The sequence below is a fragment of the Lonchura striata genome, chromosome 4, assembly GCF_050655825.1.
Source record: "Lonchura striata isolate lonStrDom1 chromosome 4, ASM5065582v1, whole genome shotgun sequence".
NCBI classification, from domain to species: domain Eukaryota; kingdom Metazoa; phylum Chordata; class Aves; order Passeriformes; family Estrildidae; genus Lonchura; species Lonchura striata.
The window spans coordinates 45,368,491-45,391,119 of NC_140706.1; the positions used below are offsets into that span (position 1 = coordinate 45,368,491).

Genomic DNA, 22,629 nt, shown 5'->3' on the forward strand with positions numbered 1-22,629 from the left:
TTACCTGGCTTTTGTAGAAGTTTCCATCTGAAAATAAGTGTAAAGGAAAAACTTGAAAATAAGAGACAGTATCTGCATTTGCAAAGTGTGAAGAATGTCTAAGTTGTTCCATGCATTTGCTCGGTCATTTACTGACAGCTGATTTGGAACATATGCTTCTCAGACACTCAGTGTCCTTCTCAATTTTGGGTAAAAGAACCAGAGATTTTAGTGTCAGATAAGCTAGCCTTGTTTCTCAAAAAGTCAGGACCTGTCATCATTATAGACATCTGTTAGCTAGGCACAACTCTGTAACGTAGTTGTTCAATATCAGAGACAGATCAGACAAATGTTTGGTATTTTCCAGATTCTACTCAATTTTTTCTATAGTCATATCAGGCAAAACCACTAAAATAATGTAGATAAGTGAGAACTCACATCTAATGAATTGCATGCAATACTTATTAAAATGGATTTCAAATGGAAAGGAAATGTAATAAAAGAATACTTTGATTTTTATAAAGGTAACTTAATCTAATTAAAATATGTTCTCCCTTTTTTAAGTTCCCAAAGCTCCCACATATTAGTGGATAGAACATCCTCAGATGAGTTATTTTATCATACTTTAAAGATGTACAAACTGAGGTATGTAGTGTCCAAGATCAACAAGAAGGCCAGTGGAAGAACAATTTATAAAGTCTAAGAACTAGGAATAAAACTGAATAAGGGCCATATTTGAAACAAAAAAAGTTCTCAGGTAGAGAAACAGGTGGCCACTGACTTAATTCATTTAAGGAAGGGCACAAATTCTGTCAGCAATTGGACTTGGACTAGTGCTTCATCCTTCTCCAGAAAAGCTGCAGGAAAGCTACCTAATTGATCAATTCATCCCTCAGGAAAAGAGCTTCTGTCACCAAGAGTCTCTCATTCTCATTGGGATGGGATTCCCTCTCCTCTCCAAGAAACCACACTTCTATGTTTCCTGTACACCTTGTGTCTCTCCCCTCCATCCATGCTGACTTTTTGGTCCTTTCTTTGCACAATATCTGCCAGTATCCCTTCCTTGTCACCTTCACTTTGTGCTTCTTTGTTGTCTGGACTCCAGTCACTGATTCAGGCTACTCTTACTGTCTCCTCCTTCTCAACCTGTTTCATTTGGTAGCAGGGAAACTGACCCTGTGTTCATCATCATTAGCCTTTCCCACATTTTTCTTAATTCCTCTATACCTCTATTCATTTTGCTGATAGAGAACTGATGCCTTGAGGGAGGGCCTCTGTCTGATTTCAAGGTATTTGGGCACTGCCATTGTGTGCAGGCATTATTCAAAGCCTCAGGCAGGGGTGATGGAGGGTTCTTGCATCACTCACCTCTGTAGTAGCCACAGAGAGTCTGGTCTCACAGCTAGAGCCTGGTCTCTGACTGCAGAGCTGTCAAACCTTCACAAGCATTGCAATCACAAATTACTGAAGAGCTGTTTCTTTCCGAAGCTGGGCCCATATCCAACACCTCTCTTTTTTGACATTTAAAATCACAGGGATTGCACATGCACACCTATTCCAGCTGTGGGTGTAAAAGGCACTTCAGACAAAACAAGTGAGATCATTTTTTCTGGAGAAGACTACAAATCCTACAGATTTGAATGGAGCAACCTGACAGACAGCTGACACATGCAGAAGGCTCGTCAGGCTTTGGAGAAAAGATTTGCAGTTTTGTTGTCTAACTTCCTAAAAATGAAGGGACAGGACCTGGGGAAATGTAACTTGGGACAGTGTTGTTGCAACAGTGAGAGCTGAATTATCACACTTCCCAGAGGAGTCAGTTTTATGTCTCACTGCAATGTTAAAACTTATTTCAGTGTCTGAGTGAGTCAAATGAATAAAATGAGAACTTTAAATGGAAAATTAACCAACCAAGGGAGGATATATTTAAAAACCATGTTTGTTGTTAATTTTTTTTATACTTGTCATCAGGGAAGACTGCCACAACTGCAGGGCATGTACATCTCCACCCACTGACATGCTTACCTGGAAGTGAAAAAGCAAGGGGTGAAACCTCCATGGAACTGGCATCTAAATTACACCTTATTAAACAGAAAGGTAACATTTGGAGCATATGAGCTGGGACTTGCTTTTTTCAGCATCTGAACATTCATTCCTAAAACTGGTTCTCTCGTTATTGTGTCAAGATGAGAAATTTCCAGCCAGGTGGCTGACAGTTAGACAAAGAGTTCTGTTCAGTAATAAAACAGTCATTCGAGTATTCTCCAGTTTTCCCTCCAGCATTTGCACACAGTATATGAGCTGTGCTTGGGCCTGATACACTCTTTCTCTTATCTAGGGTTTGATAATTTTTGCTAGGCAAGTGGAGAGATGTTTCAACTAGCACTGGAGTATGTGAATGAAAGTTAGTGGGTCAATAATATTTTGCTTCTCAGGAAGGATGGTGACATGTTCAGTTTATCCATCTGATTCATTTGTTTATCATTCAATTTAATGAAAGGAGTGTAGCCCATACAGGTGCCTAGAAAGGTGTGGTGCAGCTTGAATAGTTTGCACTCAGTGTTTACTTGGATGACAACTGCCAAACAGTCAATCCATAAAGATGCAAAGTGATTCCTTTTTCCTGTCACTCCCTCTTATCCCCAGCTCTCTAGTGACTCTAAAATTACACCACTAATACTCAGCCTAGAGTACCACTAATACTCAGTCCTAAACTGACTAGAAACCAGCTAGAGCAAATAATCACATTGTAGTAACCAGGAATTAAAAATTGCAACCTTTTTAGCTTCTGCAGTGATCTGTCCTCATCAGTCATGTATACGGACAAAAGTGTGGCCACAAGACTCTGGTTCAGACATGCAGATCATAGACACTGAAAGCAAAACAATTCACTGGAAAAACCTTTGTATCTCATGTGTTTTGGATTTCATTGCTTTTGGTGATTCTTACTCCACTGAAGATGTAGTTTTGTATAAAAGGATTGCCAAGTGACACAGTAAGAAGATAGGCAGCCCACCAGCAAGACATTAGATACCAAAATGCCACCTTATAATGAGGTCACGTTCTTCTGAGAAATGTGAATATGATGCTTTAGCAAGCACTCTCAGATTATAACACTACCCAATGACCTTTCTTGCTCTATACCACTTCTGTCTAAAAAAAAAATCTGGTATTTGTTGTGTAAGAATTACTGGTAATGGCACAGACATTTGCACATATAATTTGAAATGGAAAAAGGAAGGAATTACTCACTGGTGCTTTTAAAACCTGTATTTATATTTGCAACCCTATCAGCTCAGGTAGCAAGTAACACAACTCTCCCTGAGTATCTGCAGGGGAATACTTATCTGTAGTTGACGATCACAGGACTGGGAATGCCAACACTTACTTTCTCAAATGCCAGAAACCTTTAACTGTCAGCAAAGCTAATAAAATAAATCATACATGTATACTGAAGGAGTGGTATGTAAGGGAGAAATGGATACAGTGATTTGAGTTCATACTGGTAGCAATGGTAAATCTGAATGGATAACTAATAGGATTTGTGAAAACATTTCTAAAGTAATCTTTGTTACGCTCATTCCCGAGTTTACAAGACCATCTAGGCAAGAAGAAAAATAGGCACTCAATAAATGGTGTAGAAGAGATGGGAAAATACCTTGACACAATGCTGGAGAAATTTTGGTGCTGCATTTAACCAAAGTCAAGCCAGAGCTGCATCTGAAATGAAAAATTGTCAAATTACTACATCTGGCAAAATTGGAAACTACATAACCAGCAGCTGGGAGAAGACCAACAAACAGTGACAATTCCAGGAGAACAAAGACATTTGTTAGGCACTAATGGGACTGCTATAATTTAACAGGCAGCAATAAAAGTTCAGACAAAAGGTACAAAAGCCCAGGAGAAGGTGCAGTTGATCAAGTATTACAGTACAATAGCCACCAAAATGTCTTGTGCAAGTTCACGTGACAGTGTACAGAGGACAACCTACAATGATTTAACACTAATGATCCTAAAGAATCCAAAGCATTTAAAGAAGCCCTAGACAATCACAAAGCAAAAAGTTATGGAAGTAAATGAAAGAATCTAAGACAGAAACAGAATGGTAAATTTTCCTTGAGAGCAATACACCAAGTAATGGGATGTATCAAGGATTTAATTTGATGAATTTAGTAAGGATTTGATTTTCATTCCTATGAACACAAAAAATCCTAGAGCCTGCTTTGATGACCAGTTAAATATTAGATGAGTAAACACAATCATACAGACATCTGGTAAGAAATTTTAAAGTACTCAGTAATGGTTTAAACCTTCTGTAACCATTGCTGATCTTTGACAAAAATAAAACAAGCCAGCTCTGAGGACTTTTAAACTGGCATCAATCACACACACAGTTACTGACACCCCCTCCAAACCTCATCCATAAAATAGTTGGTACAAAATTAGAGACTATTTACGACCAAGCTGAAGAATAAGAAGCTAGTTATATATTTTCATATCTTGCAGTAAAAAAAATCTACAGTTATTTATATACTTAAATTGCTCTCCAAAATAATAGTTAGTGGAAGATAAATTACAGCATCACTGACAACACACTTCATACCTTTTTCATGTACATTTATTGCATATTTTAGGAATTAAATGCTTCCAGGATATTTAAATGTTTTTCCACATTGGGATATAGCATAAAAATTTTTATGGGCATAAACCATAGCTTTCATGTGAAATTAATTCATTCATGAAATTTAGGTATGGTTTATTACTGCAGCTGAAATGTCTTCCTAAAGGAAAATTAATATATTAAATATTTTTACATAGAATAGTCTCCATAAACCAGAATTGTTTGAAATAAGCCTGATCCTACAGAGATGTGAAGGAGATGCTATTTTTAACCTGAGAAGCAAATCATAGCTTCCAGTGCTTGACTTTCCAAATCCCTTTTAAGTTTCTCCTTTAGTTTCAGACTGTTCTGTTTACTAGATCTTTTCCTCGAGTTAGCCTGTATTCTATATATTTGCTGGGTTTGTGACATGACTTTTTGATCTTTCTTAATTCCAGTCCAAAACCAGCAAGGCATTCTGGCAATCCGAAAATGAATTTAAATGATCCATGCCTTCATTTATAAGAGTATTGTAAATCAATATTTATGCCTTGTTAAAACAAGACACTTAAATAAATGCATAATTTAATCACATCCCTATTTCCTGAAATATAAACTCTCAACTATGTGGAGAGGATCTGTTTTTCCAAGTGGCTTTTACCTGTTTCTTTTCTTACTTCAAAATTTACACAGGTACTGGAAAATATTCACAAAGGTGTTCAAGACATGGACTTCACAGGGCAATCCACAGAGTGACAGCACAGTGCTGCTCTGGGCACCTTGGAGAGAGAAGCTGAGTGCATTTGCACAGCTCCAAAAAGCCATGAGGGGAGATTGGTGCAGATGATGAAAAATTCCCGGGCTGTGGATCCTCAGCAAAGCCCTGTGCCTGAATTTAGCTGGATGCAGAAGTACCTGGGTTTGTCTCCACTGCCCGTGTATTGTCAATGTTGAGTTACAAGCCCATTTCCTCTCTGCAGTATCAGCTCATGGATTTCCTTTTATGTTTGTGATGCCTTGCTAGGGAGCACCTGTCTGTGCTGCTTTCCTCATTTCCTTTAAAATGAGATTAATAGATAGCAGCCTGCCTCTGAGGCGCTCGGCAGGACGGTCTCCTTTGTACAATGCTTAGATCTTGTAAAAGCCTGATTTAATGCTGTCAGACCCAACAGAACCTATTCCTGTTACCATTTGGGGTGTCTTGGAACATATGACAGAAAAAGTCCTGCTCTCAGCCCCACCAGGGCTATAGCTGAACTCCTCTGCTTACTGTAGTGGAACAGCTCTGCATTTAGACCCACTAGTTAAGAGCAGGAAAAGACAATATTGGTTTGTTGCCTGAAACTCCACAGTTTCTATTTAGAAAATGCATAGGACTGTGATCTGGCCAAATGTTTCCTTAAGAAAAATCTGATACTCCAGGTTTCCAAAATTTGACAAAAACCACAACAATTTTCATTGTGATAAAGCACACCAGATCTACTAAACAGTAGTCATGCCCAATTTTTGCTACCTTCCACCAGAGAGGCCTTAAGAAGTCTGTATCTGATCTAATACAGTATTTGGAGAATATAATATGCTGGCAAAGAAGAAATTTTATGCTAAGATTGATGCCAGACTATCAAACATTTAGATAATTCATAATTATAAAAGTATACAACAGTACATAAGTGTATGATACTGAAGTATAACGTATACTGAAGTATAAGTCATGAAAAGCACAATAGTTTTGAAAATATGTTGTCTACTATTAAGAAAAAGAATGATCCTACACAATTTCAGAGACCTTTTTTCTACAAACATTAAAAAAGAAATTCTGGAAGAATTGCCAAGTTTACAAATATGCACACACATTCCACATATGGATATACTTTAGTAATCATCTTTACAAACCTTTTAGGCTACACATGGCTCTAATAAATAACCCATTCACAAACAATATATTATCATCTAAAAAAAAAAAGAAAGAAAAAAACCCCAAACCCTTTTCATATAGAGCCCAACAGTTCCAGTGTTCACTTTCAACCCCCAGCTCCATGATCAATCATTACGTCAGTGCTCATTTTTCATGGTTTGGTGTTGAACAGCAAATGGAAAATGACTGAAAAAATTAATATTGTCTCTAACAATGAGCAAAGCTCAAGAAAGAGCTCACAAATGACACAATCGAGGACAGTCTGCCCTCTGTAAGTTGCAAATGTAATAAAATCTGAATGTTTGTTCTACTTTCTTTTTGAACAGAGTTCATATGGACCAAACTGCATAACAGGAAGGCTCCCATGTCAGTCCCTTTATGTAAATAGTAAACAGCTGCAGTTAAATGTTTTACCCCTTGAAGGAGTAAAACTTACTAGCTCAAGGTTAAGGGCCTTGCAGAAGGTTAGCCCAGCTACTGCAGAGCTGTGAAACATCATCCTTTGGCTATCTGCTGACACACATGCAGGGGCTGAGTTATGTCATATGGGCAATGCAAACTTCACCACTTAGAAGACAACAAGTTGTGTTCCCCAACCACCAAAATTACTGGGACAGTGACAGCTTCTGAGTGGTAAGACCCTTTCTCAGCCTTGATTCCATGAGTTATCTTCACTCCTGAGTCTCACTGAAATCCTAAATGTATGTTCCTTGTGTCTGTGCGAGCCAGGCTAAGACCTTTTCAGGATGCTGTGTTTCATGCAGGGGTGGAGGCAAGGCAGGAGGAGTAGCAGGAAGATCCAGAAGAACACATGGCCAAATAGCTTAAGGTGTTCTCTGCCTGTGTGTGAGATCCTGTGTATCACTCCATGCACAGGCAGGTCTTGTAACCTGGGAAATACAGTAATACTTATGGCAGCTGAATAATTATGTCTTTCTGGAAGCTATTTTGGAAACTTGGGTGCCCTTATGGGAGTAACTGACAAAGCCTTTCCCGACTGTAGATGTGGGGCTGAAGCAAAAGACAGTGTGGGGCTGGGGCAGAAGGAGGGGAGGGCCATGGGACAGCAAGTGCTGAGGACCAGTTGTCTGAGCTGGGAGGTAAAAGCATGATCGTGGCTGTGCTGTCTGCATTTCCCCCACTGTGGTGGGGAAAAAGTGATAACTCATTCCCCCACCTTTCTCCATTTCAATCTGTGCCTGATTTGTCTAGCCAAAGAGCAGTATATCATATTCATTTGTGGCCTGTCTTAATACTCCTTCTTCTACTAAATCACACATTAAAATAATAGGAAGGCCTAATCTGGCACATCTTTATTCCTCAATGTTATTTTTATTTTATATTTAATGAGGATTCAAATCTGACTTCTCAGATTTGTCAGAGTTAACAAGAATATGCACCCTTTCCTTGTCATGTAGGACTCAAACTTCTCATCTTAGTCTAAACATGCCCAATTTTTGTTTTCTTCTAGTACCAACACATCAGACAACTAGCCTAGCCCAAGATATGGAAGATGTATTTTCCTTGGCAAAGAAATAATTTTGAGCCTGATTGATGCCAGACCCTAGGGAGTACTGGTTATTTCTCTTTTTGGTGGTATGCAAAAATCTTTCATCAAAATTAAGGCCCAGGGCATTTAAATCCTGATATTTTTTAGCTGAATATGATCATGATTATATTTCTGGCACACTGAGCAGCTTTTGTCACAAAAATAAAATGTTTGTGTAGCTCTATTTTCAGTCTGTATCATCATTGTTTATCCAGTGCCTAACAACAGAGTACACTGCCTATGAAAATCAGTATGCTCAAGGTACAGAGATCATTTTGGATTTCTACAGCTTGTTGCAAACTGCTCCACCAGTCATTGCACATACAAATGCTTCTTGTTTGATTGATGAAATATACCTCCAAGTGCAAAAAACAGGTAATGCAATGAAAACAATTAATTAATAAGATCCTAAAAAAGTCATCTTCCCATAGGTCTTCCTATCTCAGAGCAGATTACACAATGCTATTTCCCAAACAAAAGAGAAAGTAAAAAGGAGTCTTGAGCTGCTGAGGTTTCAGTTGCCCTGGACTAACACCATCCTTATGTCCCTCTTCTAAGGACATCTTAGGTTTAGACTGGAGTCCTGAGTGCTGCAGTGGAACACAACAAAAATAGTGTCTAATCCAAACTGACTTTTTGAAAGTGAATCAAAGCACAAAGGACGAGTTTTTGTTAATGGCTGAGTGGTACCAAACACTTGTGTAAGTTCAACAGGAATGACAAAGGAACTCCCTACTGGCAGCACTCACAGCAGGTTCTCCTTTTCCTCCACAAGAAGTGGTGCTCTGGTCTCAAGTTCTGACTTTTGTAAGTGGCATTGCATTAACTGTAGCTGTAGCTATAACTGTAGGTAGTCTCTTACTACTGGTCCCATGAGAAACAGCCCCAGCAAACCCAGCAGCACCGAGCCCTGCAGCACTTAACTGGAATGTGGTTAGGAAGGAGCGGGACCCTCTGCCTGTTGTGTGCCGTGCCTGAGCTCACCGCAGTTTGGAGCCGTGGGATAACGCGCTCCCCGCAGCCAACAGCAGCGAGCAGGTGGGCAGCCACATGTCACACCAGTCTGCACTTCCAAGTGACCTTCACCAGCAGGCCCCTGCACAACATATTGCATTAATCCTTTCTGGAGGTCACAAAACCAGGGCTAAGTGGGCTGCGGTACAGATCCAAGAGAAACACTTGCAAATGCCTAGCCAGATGCAGATGGAAAAATGTGCTTTTCATGTAGCCAGTTCAGACGGCTGAAAAATTTATTAGTGCATCACATGCTATTTTTCAAAACGATGCCACTTTGAAGGAAATAATATATTTCAAATTATAAGCACGTCCTGCTAACAAAGTGGACCACAAATGCCAAAGCAGACAAACCATTGTGTGTTCCCCAACTCCACACCAAGTGACTTTGATTACATCACTGCCAATGGAGAGCTCAGAGAGAAACGAGCCCATCTCAGGAACAAAATAATTACTGCTGGTTACTTCAAGCACAACTTGGTGTGCTCAAATGTTGATCCAAAGGCCTTGACCCTCCCTGCGGTGCCCCCAGAACCTTCAGCCAGCCTCTCAGTAACAGGCCATCAAAGGCTGCATAGTGGATTAATTCCAGTGGCTCTTCTGGAGCTGAGCAAAGCTGACAAATGAAATACAGTTTGCCTGTCTCAGTGTGGGTATTGTTTTCTGCACTGTAATGCAGCACAGGTGTTGCAGGCCAGGAGGAGACGCACTGGCAGAAGTGTGATAAGGGAACTTGTGAAGGAAAGCATGCCATGAAAACTTGGGGAGAGGAGGTGAGGCAAAGGACCCCCTTGGCCCCTGAGGGTGCTGCTGGGCCCTTGGCATTCCCCCAAGACAGCATATCTCTAGGTACCATATGGTTTGAGGATGAACTTCCTGTGCTTCTAAGGGGTGGAAGAGAAGGAGGAAGTGCCTACGCATGGAGAGAATAATTGCTTCCCTCTTCTGCTTCTTCTCCCCCTGTGCCCCGGGCATCAACTTTACACTGCCATAAGAACGAGGTGAGGTCTGATCTGTAAGGAGGCATTTGTAGATAAAACTTTGGCTGAAATGCATGGGAGAGCAGAGGGCAAATAAGAAGACAGGATAGCACCCTAGAAGCACATGGTGTATCTTACAACTACAGCCTTGTTGGCATTGGATGGAAAAATGGAGAGTGAATTCATAGGGCCCCAGATCATCAGAATCAGGTTTATTCTGGTTTCAAGAAGCATCTGTCCTTTGTTTGCACCACACTGGTTTTGTAGTTATGAAAGAATCTCTGCTTTTGTGGCTGTACAAGCAATGACAGATTTGTTACTATCCACAGCCCAGCCCAGCCTGCCTTATCATACAGCTTTTACTGCACAGAACTGTCTCAGGAAATCTGTCAGTCCTCACCAAAAAATATTACAGTACATGATGAACATCATTTGCTATTGAAGTGCAATGTGAAAAATGGAGGCAATTTTGTTCCTATGCATTACATTTCCAAGAATATAAGAATCTGTGCTATTTTTATTAAGTTAATTAGAATTCAATTCAATTTTCACTAGCCAGGGTAGGGCACTGAGTCAAAAATAAGAAAAGAAAAGAAAGGAAAGAGGAAAGGGCCTAAAGTCTGTGAAAGAGCTGATCTATGGAAACTCCACCTAGAGGCAGATTTTCACACACATCAGTCAAAATAAGCAGCACAATATAGGCTCAGCTGAGGCAGTGGCATGGTAAAAAAGCCACTCAGTACATGCACAGGTTGATACATTGCTCCCTACCCTCATTATACCCACAGTCTGCACATTACATGTGTGACTCCAGACAATATTTTTTCATTAACAATCTGGATATGGTTACTCAGAGAGCTTTAGCCATGTCCTAATGAAAAACAAAGAAACCCCGCTGGTGGTCAAAAGTAAACTGGTTCTCAGGAAATTAGAAATTATATGCAGTAGTGTCTGTGTCACATGCTTGTCCAGCCAACTTCTCTGAAGAAAATGCTTATTGACAAGCACAGGTGTAGTTCTCTCTAGTTCTCTCTCTGATTGTCTTTTTTTTTTTTTTTTTTTTTTTTTTTTTTTTCCAGGGCCAGAATCACACTCGGAAGGCTGTCCCCTTATTCTAGGATAAACATCTGTATTTAAAGATAATTAATTAATTTATTTCTTTCAGGAGGTAACCTGAAACACAGAATGACAATTTAAAAATCCTACCTCAATTAATACATTCAATCAAATTACCTTAAACTTAAAACTAATAAAAATATCCTTATTATATATAAAAAAGGTTATATCATTTTACATAATTTGATACAGAATTAGCTATTCAGTCTCAAGGTTTGAACGCATATTTTCACAAAAGTTGCAGTAGGATATCTCTGCTATTTTGCTGCGCTTGCAGTGTCAACGGAGGTGAACTTTCTGGGTCACATATTTAAAGCTGTTCAAATCCTTAATTTCAATGAAACCAACCTTTAAGAAGCTGCCAACTTCTTTATGAATTAAGGCAGAAAAAAGAGAAAGAAGGAAGGAAAGAGAGGAAGGAAGGAAGGAAGGAAGGAAGGAAGGAAGGAAGGAAGGGAAGGGAAGGGAAGGGAAGGGAAGGGAAGGGAAGCGGAGGGGAGGGGAGGGGAGGGGAGGAGAGGAGAGGAAAGGAAAGGAGAGGAAAGGAAAGGAAAGGAAAGGAAAGGAAAGGAAAGGAAAGGAAAGGAAAGGAAAGGAAAGGAAAGGAAAGGAAAGGAAAGGAAAGGAAAGGAAAGGAAAGGAAAGGAAAGGAAAGGAAAGGAAAGGAAAGGAAAGGAAAGGAAAGGAAAGGAAAGGAAAGGAAAGGAAAGGAAAGGAAAGGAAAGGAAAGGAAAAAAGAGAAGAAAAGAGAAAGAAAAGAGAAAAGAGAAAAGAGAAAAGAGAAAAGAGAAAAGAGAAAAAAGAGAAAAGAGAAAAGAGAAAAGAGAAAAGAAGCTGATTTGAGGTGTTTAAATTAAAACATGTCAGTACAGACTATAGGATCATTCCCTTCTTTTCATCTGCTCTGTTTCAGTGTTCTACCCGGGATGACAACCTCCACTCTTCCTCCAAGTAGGATTATCCAGCTTTCCCCAGGGTATTGTGTTGCACTCACACCATTTGTCTCCCTTTCCAGTTAAAAAGCTCAGCTGGGAATTTACATTAACAAAGGGGTGGTCCCATGCATTCTGTGTGGTGAACTTAATTATAATGTCCCAGTTAGTCTTTGTTTTGCTTTTACATTGATGCAAGTCAGAGTATTTCTTTGATGCCCCACCAGAGTCAGTCAAGAGTAAGAGAAGTGAATCTCTTTATCTATACATGGTAAAACTCAGGTTTAGTATCACATCAGGAAAACCAGACTCAGAGGAAAGTCAGTGCAGTAAATCCATACCACATTTTGAATTTTTGTTTTGATTTTCCTTTTTATTTTTTCCTTTTATTTCAGTTCCTCTAGGAGCCATACCAAGCCCCTTCCATTGCCACCTATGGAACTTACTGCAGAAATCAAAGCAAACCTATGGCTCAAAAGAACAATTGTAACGTGAAGGGCATTTTCCAATATATCCCAATTAAAGCATAAGTGAACTGCTAAGTTCCAAACTGATTTAAGGAAATCCTCTTCCTAACTGGTTTTCTAAATATTTAATTGTTAAGCATTTTAGGGCAAGGAAGCGTTTCTAAGCAAGCATACACATAAATTTTATGCATAAGAAATAAAAAGAACGGACACTGTCACATCCTGATAAAATACAGCTGATTTCTATATTGATTTGCTATAAATTTTCCTTCCTCCTCTCTTTTTTGGTCCTCCTGTTTTCCTAAGTATTTGGAAGACTGAACATAAAGGATTTTAATAGAATCATTAGGTATGTCCCAGATTCACTGTATTACTGGCAAAACCCATATTGAAAAGGACTTTGAAAAATAACTTATTTCCAGTGGATTCAGCTTTCCAAATTCCAAATGTTCACATCTCTATTTACTGTTACTTTAAATAGCTGCATTTCTGTGGATGGCTGATGAGCTTCCCAGATGGAATATAAAGCTTTATGTAGCTCTTGAGGTTCTCCTTTTGCTCTTTATGAAGAATAAAGGAAGAAAAATAGCTTTCAACTGGTAGGATTTTATGAAAAATAACTGTTCAGAAAATGGAAACATTTTCAGATAAAATGACCAGCTGAAAAATGTTGGCTGTAAAATATTTGGCTTGCTTCAATATAAGATTTTAACTAAAGATCAGATTATTTCTCTGCACAAAGGAAAGTTAGCAGCATGACAGTACCTGATGCATTAAATGAGTGCATAGTGCACTCTGTTGTTTCATTGCTTTTTCTCTAAATCACTTAAAGCACAGCTGCTGCATGCCAAAGAGTTGTGAAGAACATGTTCTGCCCTTGCAATCATATTATTTTCATTCTAAAACAGCAAGTGAAATAAAAAAAAAAGGTAATGTTTCTTCTCTATTCAGACAGCTTTTCATTGAAGAACCTGAAAAATAATTTTTCATTGCAGCTTTGGCTACAATCCAAGCATTGAAACCAATGGAAACAGAAGTCCGGTTTGTGATTCCATCCCCTGTTATAAGGGTCTTCCTTTTACAAACTGATTTTTTGGGTACATTTTATTTGGAGAGTTCTAAAGATTTCCTGAAATTCTTGGAAAAATAGAAGTGAGAAGTAAAGAACTGAATAAAGATGGTGTTTGTCTTTTAGTTCAGAGAGAGCAACTAAGCAAGAAAGATGTCATCTGGCTAAAAGATGTTTTTAAGTGTCATGGTTAAAGGGCTTGCTCAAAAGACCACTGAAATGAAAAAAAAAAACCAAACAAACCCAAACAAACCTCAGTGTCTTTCATGCATTTTGAAGCAGGACATAAGCATGAGGAAAAAAAACACTAGAGTTTCAGACTAATCTTCTGTTCACTTTTGGGATTAAACTCTGCTCCATATGAGACTGCTAAGGTCCATAATAAATAGTTTGAGGCTACCACAGAGATGGAAAAGCAAGGGAGATTAGGGGCACTCATTTTTATTTCATCTGTTCATAGCATAGCCTGCAAGAAAACAACAGAAAGGGGGAACAACTTTGTATTTATTATTATGGCTGAGCGGCATGTAATAAATTATGGAAGAAAAAAAGGCTAAGGGATAATTGACTGAAAAAACAAATGTCAGTTAAAGTAAACACAGCAGTTTCCACTGAACCTATTTGTAAAAATGTCAAAGGAGTTGAGTTGTTTTCCTTCACAATATTTGTGCTGGTATAAAGGGACTGTGGTTTAATTAAATTTCCCCACAGAGACTAGGTATTCCACTAGATGTCACTTTGAGACTTTGCTAAGATGAAGGACAGCATCCTGATGAACGGATGCAGCATCCCTCCCCCCCAGCTCTGCAAAGATCTGGGAGCTGTCTTGCAGCAGGAGCCCCAGGTAGGATGTAACCCTGGGGTGAATTAAGCACAATGAGACTTCTTGCAATGCATGACCACCTGCCAGGAGAGCTGCCATCATGCCACATGTGTACCAGCAAAGATTATCCAACCACTAAAATATTTTGTACTGCTCTCAAGGGAAGGAGTGAGGAGACCACTGTCTTTGGCAACAATCCATCCTGTCCTCCTTGCAGTGACAGTGAGAACAGGGTCAGGCTTGGTTGGAAAGGGGATGGCTTTTGGGTAGCTCCCCTGGGCTTCCACAGGAGATATGATGGATCTAAGCAAAGTACTGATCCAGAAACTGCCCCAAACATCTCTCATCCCTCACCAACAGGAATCAGATACTAGTCCTGATGTAGTTATGTCTTCCCAGATACCTTACATGCAAGAGAAAGCAAATTAAAACCATTGCCAAAACAAAGGGAGTAAATGCCCTGAATCTAGTTTTGGAGCTGCTCTATTCTTTTGGCAACCAACCATTAATCTAACACACCAAACGAAGGATGTCAAGATTCCTCTAAATATCATATGCAGAATATTGAATAACAATAGGGAAATAAAAATATAGAATGCTTGTTCTTTCAAAGATTGGTGAAAAGTGAATGACATGTCTCTGCTGCCTGTAAGGCAATAAAAGAGTTACCACAGTGGCAGAACCCTGCCTTTTTAGCCCAGTCTAAAGAGGCTTAATATTAATCAAAAAAAGTGAGAGCAAACCTAGACAAAATCCACTTCATACTCTCTAACAATGCTGGAACACAGATGTCTCTGCATGGAGTAGGACATTTTGTTTGCACCTACACTCAGCTGTGATAATCACATAGAATAGGCTGCTGGGACAAAAAGATCCAGGAAATGTTTAAAAAAAAAAAAAAGGCAAAAAGCACAAAGAAATATGTCTGTACATGAAATACGCTCTACCACATCTACTGCCAAGGGTGCCTGCCCAAAGCTCCAGCAAGCTGCATATTGTTTGTGCTGTCAACAAGCAGCAGCTTTTGTACCTATGCACGTTTGTTTACTAAATATATGAAAACAATGGAGCTCAATTAAAAGTAGATTAGCCACACATGTACCAAAGGAATGTGTACTTAACTGACTGTGGTGAATCTGGCTCCTGTTCAATCCCCTGGAGAGGTTGCTCTGGCATGTCTGCTGAGGCCTCATTGGTCTCCCGTCTAGGCACAGCGGTGGTTATGGCTCCTCGGGAATATATTAAATGGATTGTATAATAACCATTGGGCAGATGTTGGAAGAGCAGAAGTTTGCTGCAAAGGCGCAGATGGGGCAGCAGATTATTCTGGGAAGGCAACCATGAGTTGATGGGTTCATTTCCATTATTGCTTGGCAACGCACGGCGTGCGTCACCAGGCAGGCTGGAAAACCCCCTTCAAGGAACCAAAGTGAATGCTTGCACAGGGAGAACATTTATGCAGGAGTACTGTCAACTCTGCGAGCCTATGGGAAGAATGGCTGTGGAAGTTTCTACTTATGAACTTATTAATGAGAAAAAGAGAGCGTGCAAGCAGGCTATGAAAGCATATCTGAAAAATTATAGCATTAAGTACATTTCCTGCCAAAGTCTCCAGGTCCTCGCTAACTGAGTCTTTCAAAATAATAATCTGAGTTGGAGCTGTGTTCAATCCGGTCCCTTTGATCTAAGCAATTCCTTCAGTCAAAATATTTTAAATTAAAAATTTTCAAAGAAATTCAAGCTTTATGCTGATTTAGGTCAAAATTTTTTTGTAGTTAGGTAGGTAATTGATATAGGATTAGCAACTACTAGTTTGAGAAAAACAAAAGTCACTTCAGTGATTTTTTTTCCAATTCTCTTGCAAAGGCCTCAGAGAAATAATATCCAACTTTATTTTTTTTTAAATTCAAACCAATGGAAGAATGGTTTTAGGTTTATTTTACTCACCAAACCTATGCCTTCTATTACTTAGACATTTATGATTAAGACGATAATTTCAGTGACAAGCTGATATAAATTTACTGAAATTGTATATGAATTAGATAATCATCTCACAAAAAGGATTTGGCTTTTTTTTCTATACAAAGAAAGCCATTTTTTGAGGAGATGAAAACATGTGAAAACTTTATCAGCCATAATTAATTGTTTTGTTGCTACTGCTGCAGAACACAGCTTCAGAAATAATCATGAAGCCACAGATTTCATGGCACTGCAGAAGTATTTCTCGTATGTGACAGATGGTTTGTTGAGGAACCCACCCCAGTTTTTGACAATAAAATTACAACACATATCTGCAATGCTATATTTGAAGCACTCTGCAAAGAATTAAGTAATCATTTTATTAAGCCTACCAAAACGGTTTTTGTTTGTCCACCCAATTAATGCAGATGAGTCAAGGAGATGATGGGGGATACTCCCCAAAAGAACAATTCAATGTTTGTTAGATGAATAATCAGAAACTCATACTCGTATTGTCCTTTTCTAATGACAAAAATTAATTCTTTTTTCTTATTAAGGTAACTAAACTAGACTCTAATATTCTAACTTAATGTCCATAAACTCCAATAATTATCCATTTTTTTTCCTAAGTAAAGCTAATATCATTAACTAATGTCGTCAACTTTGGTAAAAGTCCTGTAAGCTCTAAATAGAAAGAAAAGTTTTTTAAAAAACAGCCCCACAAACCTTACATTTCAAAGAAATGCTCAGTTATCCATTCAATATAGTTACAGAACTACTTTCATTTTCTAAAATTCAATTGTTTTGCTAAGTGTTTCTATAATACAGCAAGAAAATGATGCAGAGGAAATCCAGGCTCCATGTAAATCAGTGGAAAGTTACAGGCTTCAGTGGAGCCAGGATTTTACCATACTAGGAATGACATCTCTAGGCATGTATTAAATTTCCATACAGATTGTTGGGTCCACATCCTGTACCTTGTATAGTGCTTACTTTCCTACAAACATTCAGTTTGTTTGGCATTTGGCACAAAGAGTAGATGGAGTGTTTTGGGGCGTGGGGAGTGAGGGAAATACAGCACATTTGTTTCATAAGATATACAAGCATGTTCCTATTTTCAGATTAGAAATAGTCCCAATAATTTGATAGGACTGGCTTTGTATGGAGAGAGATGATTAAATTAGAACCTTTATTAAATGGAGTAAAAGGCTTCTTTGTGCATGAACACTTTCAGAGAAGCAGCATGTATCTTTTGTGTTATATTTTGTGTTCTCAGTTACCTAAGTCTGATGGGTGCAGAAAGTGACAACTTATAGAAAAGAAGGATGTTTCATGTATAACTACACACACACAGAGAAGGACATCACATACATCTATTTAACATGGAACCACACAGTACTTCAGAATAACAATGATCTGACCAAGTCTGACCAGCAGGATTAATGAAAAATAAATATGAAGACAATAGACAGTATTTTAAAATGTAAACATATTGATATTTGACACACTAATATATTCAGTTTAGTTTATAGTTCTAGAAATTATTATATTATCCACTACCAAATATCCTGTTAAGTAAACAGAGATCCCTTTTCCAGGCTCTGGAAGCAAACTATATTCCAAAGTATTTTCAGATTAAAAAATCAAATAATTTCACTGGTTTATTCAGGCACTGCCACTGGGAGGAAACACACCCATCAGACAATAGAATTATACTCTCCTGAATATCCAAGGAACACCTCCTGTACTCCTGCAATCATGTTAAATTGTATCCTTCATTCTCACACTGGACATGTACCCTCTCCAAGACTTCTAGATATTTCATCATTTGTATGTTAACATTTCTGGGTGCTGCCTCTCTCACTTAATTCATTTTTGTTTAGCCACATACACATTTTAAAAATTGATTTGACTTGATTTGTGCACTTTCGGATCTGTTTGCTGACAGAAAGACATTCTTGTGGTGGCAATGCAGTTTCAGTCTAATTTAGATACAGGTAAATGTACTCCTGTCATGCATCCACTTTGCCATTGACCCACCAGAATTAATTTGTTAGACTCTTGGTTCAATTCCAATGATTTTCTTTCAGCTTAATATATCTGAGAAGTGGTTATATGAGACCATTACATAGGTTTAATTGCTTAAAATGAATGTAAACTGCAAAATGCTAACAGGTTTCCGAAAGCTTTGGCTGAGCTATGATTGTTGCATTTTTCTTTTTTAGCACACGGAATGATGCCTGAAGATGGAGCTGTTTACATACTTCTGGAGGAAAAGAGGGAACATATCTAGTTGCAACACAAACTTAACTGAAACAGACACTGTAGTTACTTTTATTATGTATAAATCTATCTGCTGCTTTGGTAAACACTGTAATAATTTAGAAAGTATGAGTATACAAACTGCATGTTTTCCATAAGTACTTATAAAATGTTTTATTCCAGAATTGAAGAAGTCAATGAAACATTAAATGAATGCTGACAAGAAGCTTGATTTTTACCAATTTAATATTTATGTACTATTTCTAATATGTCTCAAGTCTTCAGCTGGAGTTCTTTATTTTTCCATATTTTATGCCTGTGTATGGTCATACTGATTAGATTTTGCCATCATGTCATATTCATAGCTGACCTCTTTCCATTAATCATGCCAGAAAAGCTGTTATGTGTAGCTGCAGATGTCAATCTTTTCTTGCCTTCTGCAAATCCAAGTTTATCCCCATGAGAGGGGATTTTCAAAGCTGGTTCAATGTAGCCAGAAAGCCATATACTTGTATAGGATTTCTTTTTCTCAGCATGGCCACAGGTACAACATCTACACCCTTTTTTTTTTTTTTTTTTTTTGTGGATTTCCATAATCCGTCAGTGTGCAAAAATGGCTCACACTCTCAAGATAAGCAGTATACAAATACTGGAAGAATCAGGGCTAATTAATTATGAAAGCTGTTCAAATACACAAATAAACATGATATATGCACATTCAGCATAGTCTCCAGTATGGTCTACAGTATCTGCAAGAGCACCTATGTCTTCCTAGAAATATGAAAGGTTTGCTCAGGTTCCTGTGTTAGCTGCACTGATAGGCATTCATGTGGCTCTCAGCTTCCTTCCAACAGCATGTGCAGTGTAAGCATTGCCTGAAGGTGCTCAGTCCATTACTTACTTGAAATGGATTATCTACCTGGATTACCTACCAAGCTGATGTACAATTACTATTACTTTTTGTGCAGTTAGACAAAGTTTTTGCTTTGCAATAAACGGTACCATTCTCAGACAAGTGCATACTACTTTTTTTTTTTTTCAGTTGTACTAGTTCAATAAAGATATTTTAATCAAGCTTCAGTGCTGTCACAAAAAAAAAAAAAATCTTACCTGCTTATATTCATATAACAAGCTGTCAGCTTATTTTTTATCAAACTTTTAAAGACCACTACATAAATAATTCAAAATACCATCTAAATTTTCTCTAAATACCAGACTTAAATCCTGAAGCTTCATCAAGTCTCAAAACAAAAACAAAAGAACAAATGCCTCAGGTGGTCTTTACTGGTTATTTAGGATAACTAATATCAAATATACCTGCCAATACTTTTAATTTTGGACCACAAAAATTGCTTCTATTTTTGCACACAGGACTAAGAAGGTCCGGCGGTTATTGCCAACATTTGGAATAGCCATTGGTTATAAAAGGTTAATTTGGTCAAAGTGTTGTCAGCAACCACAAAGATTCTGAATTTGGCTCCATGCAAAGCCACACAGTTGACATTTACAAGATGTTTTAAACTGTACTTTTGGCCTTTCTGACACTGGCATTTCTGGCCAATATCCTTCACGACAAAATCTGCCAGCAGTTCCCTACTCTGATTTAATTTGCCAGCACCAAGGTGAATAACAATAGAGTACAGTTACAGGAATGACTGCTGAATGAAAGACAATTCATTGCTTAGGGTCTGCTGGAAAAGCCAGTGAGTACAGGGATCAGAGAACTGCTACCACGCACTGCAGCGGCTCTGCCAGCAGCCTCCTGGCTTTCTGTGGTGCCCCATCAGTGCACAGGGCTAAGGCAGAGTCCTGCAGCCTACACTGTGGGAATCCATTGTCAAACAGCTGGAAGATGCAGAACGCAGCAGGAAGATCAGTGTCTGAAAGGAAACGTTCTGCTTCATCTGCTTCCCTGTCATGCTCAGCGTGCTCCAGGAGGTTTAAAAGCCTTAGCTTCACCTTTGGGTGGAGGCAGTGAGTAATTTCTCTGCATGTTCTAACATGTCTTGCAGATTTTTCCTCATCTTCTCACCAGTGAGGTAGTTTGCTCTGATTCATTCAGCAAACAAGTGAATCAGTGGTTATTTGGATTCATTGAAGAGCAATCTACTAATTTCTCATCTTTCAATCTGCTCATCATACTGAATCTTGTCATTACATCAGCAATCCACTGTGCTAGTGTGAACTTTTTTTTTTTCTTATTTCAAAACAGTCCTGAAAAATCTCATTTGTTCCATCATATAATTTTTGTAATTCTACAAGACCTCTTCAATTAGTGATATCCTTAGATCTGAATAACTGTTGTCCTTAGGAGATTAGGGTGGGGAGAGAGAAAAGTGAAAAGGAAGAAATAACTGTTCACACCATACTGCAAAACTAAGTAATTGAAAATATCTCCATAGATTTAATTGGTCATATGTTCAAAAAAACCTGTAAGATTTTCTAGTAATTATATAGAGAAGATAAATGCTATTGAACTAAGAATGTCTGACCAGCTGTTTATTTTGACTGTATGTGATTCCCCATCTCAGACTTTGTGAATATTTATCAGACAAACATTAAGATATACAATTTGTGCAACACTCTCAGCTACTGACAGCTTGCTTGGGTGTAATTGATTGCAGGCTGAACTGTGTGCTATAAGCTAAAGGTGAGTCTTCTAATAGGGTCAAAGTTAATGACATTATCACAAGCAAAGATTGCTGTTAGTCAGAAGAACTACTAAAGAACATGGTGTGGTGTCCCCCAACATCCCTAAAAAACCTATATTCATATTTGTAATGTATAATGGCCACTGGTAACTTTTTAACTTAGCTTCTTTTTTTTTTTTTTTTTTAAGCATCTTTCTTTTTAACTTTGCATTTTTTTTTTTTTAAGCAAACAACAGATAGTTTCAGTGGCCTCATGTGCATGAAAATTCACTAGAAACAGCAATAAAACAACTGCCAATGTCATCTGGAGTTCTTTAAATAGATGTCATATTGTACAAACTTCTTCCTTGTGAGATTTACGTCCACACATAAGTTTCTAACAGAAGTATCTTTGGAAAAATGTTTGGATCCATAGTTCAAACCCAAGACCCTGTATGTGACCTGATTCAGTTCTATTAGTAGTAAGGATGAAGATTACATTACCTAGACAATTATGTTATATTTTAATCCATTGCTCACAGATTCCCCAGGTTTATGGCAGGTGACAGTCATTGCTGGATTTTGTCTGAAAAAATGTGATTCCAGACTTACAAAGATGCCTACTTACTTCACTGTATGTAGAACCATACCTGTTGTTACACCTCTAGGAAAGCTTTTACTTGGTGGAAAACAGGCTATTTGGCATGTGTTTTATAGTATCAGAAAATGAAGAGTTTTTATCCTACAATTATGAGTTTTCAATTTAAAACTTTTAATTAATCTTATCTAGAAATGGATATTGAGGCTCTATATATGAATGAAAGTAAGCCAGCAAAATGTGGATACCAGTTTGTTACTCCTTTTTTTCCCAGAAAAATCTTTGTTTAAGGAAAGTTCTTTAATCAGAATCCCATTGAGCAACAGTTTTGGGGTAATTTACTCTGTCTGATGAACGTCTCTCTTGTAACCAAAGCTGAAATCTCATCATTCTTTATATTTTTCAGCATTCATTAAGACAAATTTTATGCCTTTTCAATTTTTAAATACATAGGAGAAAGAAACTTTGTGGACATCATGCATTTAACTACAATTCAAATGTAAATACAATATTGTTCACGTTCTGGCCCACGAAGTACTGCAGTACAGTGAGTAACATGTCTTAATCTTTAAACAGAATGCTGTTAATATAACTCATGAAGAAGTCTATTCTTTGTAGACTTAAATGTTGTGGTTTTAAAGACAGATATAATTGGCACTTGCCAGAATGTAGTTTGAAGTCAAAATTATTTCAGCTACTTTGGTAACAAGTCTGCCTAGTTTTTTCTTCCCCA

At 38.1% G+C, this 22,629-nt stretch overlaps 1 protein-coding gene across 2 annotated transcripts in view; it reads right to left on the reverse strand.

Annotated features, from left to right (window-relative positions):
- Positions 1 to 22,629, reverse strand: part of FAM241A (family with sequence similarity 241 member A) — a 272,688-nt gene that overhangs the window by 47,731 nt on the left and 202,328 nt on the right. For both annotated transcript variants that reach the window (XM_085578970.1, XM_085578968.1), the window contains exon 3: positions 3,638 to 3,699. In XM_085578970.1, the coding sequence (XP_085435096.1) occupies positions 3,638 to 3,699 (62 nt within the window). The remainder of the gene's footprint in view (positions 1 to 3,637; positions 3,700 to 22,629) is intronic.